Below are 4,452 nucleotides of genomic sequence, written 5' to 3' on the forward strand. Positions count from 1 at the left end.
CTCATCCAATGGCACGATCTAGGAATATTTTCGGTAAAGTCACCTTACTTGATTAAAATGTATTCGAAAATATATATTTCCAGATAATCAAGGCATTTTCACGAACTCTATAAGATATACAAACATGTTACTAGAAAATAATATACTTCTAATACAACATTTCGAAAAGGCAATTTTATTTGTTCCTCTGAAATTTTGTATCGGGATAAAGTTGTACCGAGTCGGAAGCCCGCATAATATTTACATTGCTTTCTGTAATTCCAAGCAAGGAAACAAAGTCATGATTTATATCCCTGCAATGCTGCGTTTTTTATAGCTTCGTTCTTATGTTCGTATAGCTCTGTGACTTGTTCTCTTTTGTTTTGTGGTGCTTCATCAGGCTAAGAAAGTCAACGAGAAAAAAGTGGCATCATTTGTTTGTCTCAAATACAATGCACTCCTGTGTATATACAATACACTCCGATTTTCTATAATATAAGTCGCAAATTATTCAAGAATATTACACTCTTATGTATATACAATACACTCATATTTTCTATAATATAAGTCGCAAATCATTCAAGAACATAAAAGCGAAAAAACGCTATGTCATCCTCAAAACTGTTTTGGGGGTCAGCTCCATCATCAGTTAGAAAACATATTGAGTTTTTGGCTAATATTCAAGGGAAGCTATCTATATTTTCACAGCGAATTAAACAAATAAAAATAAATGCACTGAGCCTCCAAACTTATGCTCACTGAAAGTAATGCTAACAGTAATATAAACAGAAAATTAGTTTCTGAACAGTTAAAATCACGAAAAAACATAATATTATCAATATATGTGGTTGTTAATTTTAAAAAATCTCTCATAAGGTGTCGCTCAGGGCTGCGGTAAGCAGCCCTGAGCTTATAACAGTAGATAAACTATACAAATTTATACAAATAAACAGTATAAATTTGTATAATTTATCTAAATGTGTATAAATAAATTTTATTTATATGTACAATTTATGTTTATTTGTATAAATGAATGTATACAAATAAACAATAGAAAATTTTAAAATTATTCAAGTTTCTACAAATTTATGTTTATTTGTATAAATAAATTTATCCAAATAATTAGTAGAAAATTTTAAAAATATTCATGTTTCATCATGCAATCTCTCCTAAGGTGTCGCTCTGGGGCCATACTTTCAAAACTCGCTAAGTGAACGTAAGTACTCACGCTCTATTTTCTTGTCTATGATTGGTGGATTTTGCTTGAAATACCATCAATGATTGGCTGATGAACTTACGATCTCTTAACTTTTTTTGAAAGTATAGGCCCAGGGCTGCAAAGCTGTTCAAACTCTCGTCACGGTGGCCGGGCTGGTGTTGGATGACGGGCAAAATTCTCGCAGACTGCAAGCCTCCAAGTTATAATTGAGCACGAGATACTCGGGAAACTATGCACTAACCATGACGAAAAGACTTGAAAGATTACTTTCTGAAAGTCTTATCGTTCAGTTAAACCTGATGTTTCTGCTAGGAAGTGTAAGAGACCAAGTTGGGTGCGTATAATTGCTGGTTTCAGTCTTAGGATATTTCCATGTTAGGAAACAGTCACATATTCCGGCGACTTAAAGTGCATTTTCAGCCTTATTTATGCAATTCTTACTGAGGCGATTATTGAAATTATTTATTACTCAATGCAATTATTGGAATGACATTGAGGTGATTCATTCAGGGGTTTTTATTCGCGTAAGAGTAAAAATAATATAAATTGATTTGATATTCATTCCAATGACGGCTTATTTCACTCAAAGTAATCGTATTATAGGGCAATTTAATTCTACTTTGATATAATAAATACGAAGTTAATATTTATTAAAATTATACCACAAAAAAATAGTAGACCATGTCGTGCATCTCTGGCCTCTATGTGTGAAATGCGTGAGCTTCAAGGTTATCATGTATATTTTATCTTAAAATTAAATCATACAGTAATGTGTTATTAAATTTTCTTGGAATATTGATTTTTAAATTAATAAAAAATCGTACTCTGATTCCAAGGGCTTTCAAAGCAGAGGAAAAAAAAGTTCCAAGAACGGACATTTGATCCTCGAATAATAATTTTGAGTCGTAAGCAATTATTAACTAAGACTAATTACCGACCCGTATGAGCTAACAAACACGTCCTGTAGAAAAATTATAATCATTTACTCAAAAATGATGGAAAGAAAAACTCTCCCTGGTCGAATGCTGGAAAAAAAGGCAGAAAAAAAGTGCTACTTCCACAATTATCAATTAATGAAAATCTGCTCTAATTAGAAAAAATTCCTACAATAATTATAAATAATTTTTAAATTGAACAACAGTGAGCCAGCGCTATTATTAAGCGCAGTGAGCCAGCGCTAGTAAGTTTTGATATTATTTAATAATTCAGTTTTATTATTCAATGAATGTAAGCAACATTCCTGCTATTTAGAAGCATGCAAATATCGAACAAATATTGAACCGCTTATGGAGGATACAAGTAGGGTAACATGGGGCAGCGAGCCCACTGCGGGTCACGGGCCCATAGCGGGTTTCTCGCTAAGTATGGCAGATATTGGCCCGTGTTCTCTACCGCCGGTCGACAGTTTCACTGGGATGAAGTGTAAGGATTTACGTTTTGCTAAGTGTTTGCGTTATCAAGCTATTTGTGAATAACTGTTTTAGTCCAGATAAAAATTTTTTTGGTGCTAAATAAAATTTTTTCCTATTACTTTAGTTGAAGCTTTTGAAATTACTGTGAATTATATTTTCAAAGTAATATTTATAGGGATAATTTTGAGATCAAGTTTAGACTATTAGCTTTTAAAATAAAATGTTGACACGATATAAATTGAAATGATATCTAGTGAGGCAACGGGCATACGCGTGTCACGGGGCAAAGCGCCCATGGTGAAATCTTGTGTTATACATCATTAGATTTGTCTCAATGACCTTTTCAAACTATGACTAGCTTTTTGAATTACAAAAATAGTGTTTCATTAAAAATTGAATAACTGTATAGGCGTCTAATTCACATCATACATTCCTCATTAGTTGTACCTTTAAACGAAACAAAGAACCACATCGTATCAATTGGAACTTCATCAAAAATTTAGTTTAAAAAAGGGGGGCAGGGGCGCTGCCCCATGTTGCCCTAACGTTTTTTGTTCGTTCTACTAAAATCTAAATTTTATTACATATGACTCCATTTCAAAATTATAATCTAAATAAGAAATGACTACATATTTAGTAGATAATTGCGGGAAAAGTGGCCGCTCTGTGATCGATTAGCAAAATATTCTGAATTTTTTTATGTACCAATTAATTCCTGATCTTTTCAAATGATTATACACAGCTGAACAAGATCTTCTAAATACACTACTTTTTACACACAATTGAAGTATTAGAAGTTCGGTTAAAAAAATCAACTATTGAGAAGAAATGGACATCGCCAGCTCAGGCATAAGTCCTAACTAAAGATTTTAGTTTTGATCTTAATAAATAGTTAGATTAGAATATAATTACTAAACATTATCTTGAATAACTTATTATTAAAATAAAAATCAGTACAGAAGGCGATGTATCGGCATGCGTTTTAAATTGGTTTGTTAATTGTACTGGAGAAAAACATTTATTGCTAAAACAGTCGCATAAAATAATTAAAGAAGACACTTTTGTACTGAATCAATATAATTATAAAAAAATGATGTAAAGAAACGAGTAAGAAGACACGAAAATGCACCCAGATTCCGTAGCATTTTTCTGATTTTAAATTCGTTGTTAATTAATCGGTCACATAAACATTTTAAATGCATAATTATGTGCATAAATGCATAAACGAGACCGCAAAATGCTGTGAATGTTCTGCGATGTTAAGAATCGGCGACAGGCCTACGGCCTAATAAACGCTGAAACCGCTACTATTTATTTATATTATTATTATTATGTCGATTGTCAATGATTCCTGATTTTTGAAACATCAATATTGCGGAAGACTGGCTGTACGTTATGTCCATGACTGACTGTACATTATGTCCAAGCCTCAGACCCTCACTCAAGACCCTCACAAGAGACCTCACACGAGACCCTCTCACGAGACCTTCACAAGAGGCCTCACACGAGACCCTCACACGAGACCCTCACATGAGACCTCACACGAGACCCTCACATGAGACTCTCACACGAGACCCTCACACCAGACCCTCACACCAGACCCTCACACCAGACCCTTACACGAGACCCTTACACGAGACCCTCACAAGAGACCCTCACACGAGACCCTTACACGAGACCCTTACACGAGACCCTCACACGAGACCCTCACAAGAGACTCTCACACGAGACCCTTACACGAGACCCTCACACGAGACCCTCACACGAGACCCTCACACGAGACCCTTACACGAGACCCTCGCAAGAGATCCTCACACGAGACCCTCACATGAGACCCTCACA

The 4,452-nt window shown here is 34.6% G+C and overlaps 1 protein-coding gene across 1 annotated transcript; it reads left to right on the forward strand.

Moving 5' to 3' along the window:
• Positions 1–4,005: 4,005 nt before the first annotated feature.
• On the forward strand, positions 4,006–4,410 carry LOC108675667 (soluble scavenger receptor cysteine-rich domain-containing protein SSC5D-like; the record flags this gene model as incomplete). Its single annotated transcript, XM_018163694.1, has 1 exon — positions 4,006–4,410. A coding segment is annotated over exon 1 (405 nt), but the record flags the coding sequence as incomplete, so codon positions are not given.
• Positions 4,411–4,452: the final 42 nt, after the last annotated feature.

The sequence above is a fragment of the Hyalella azteca genome, unplaced genomic scaffold (assembly GCF_000764305.2).
Source record: "Hyalella azteca isolate HAZT.00-mixed unplaced genomic scaffold, Hazt_2.0.2 contig15410, whole genome shotgun sequence".
Taxonomy (NCBI): domain Eukaryota; kingdom Metazoa; phylum Arthropoda; class Malacostraca; order Amphipoda; family Hyalellidae; genus Hyalella; species Hyalella azteca.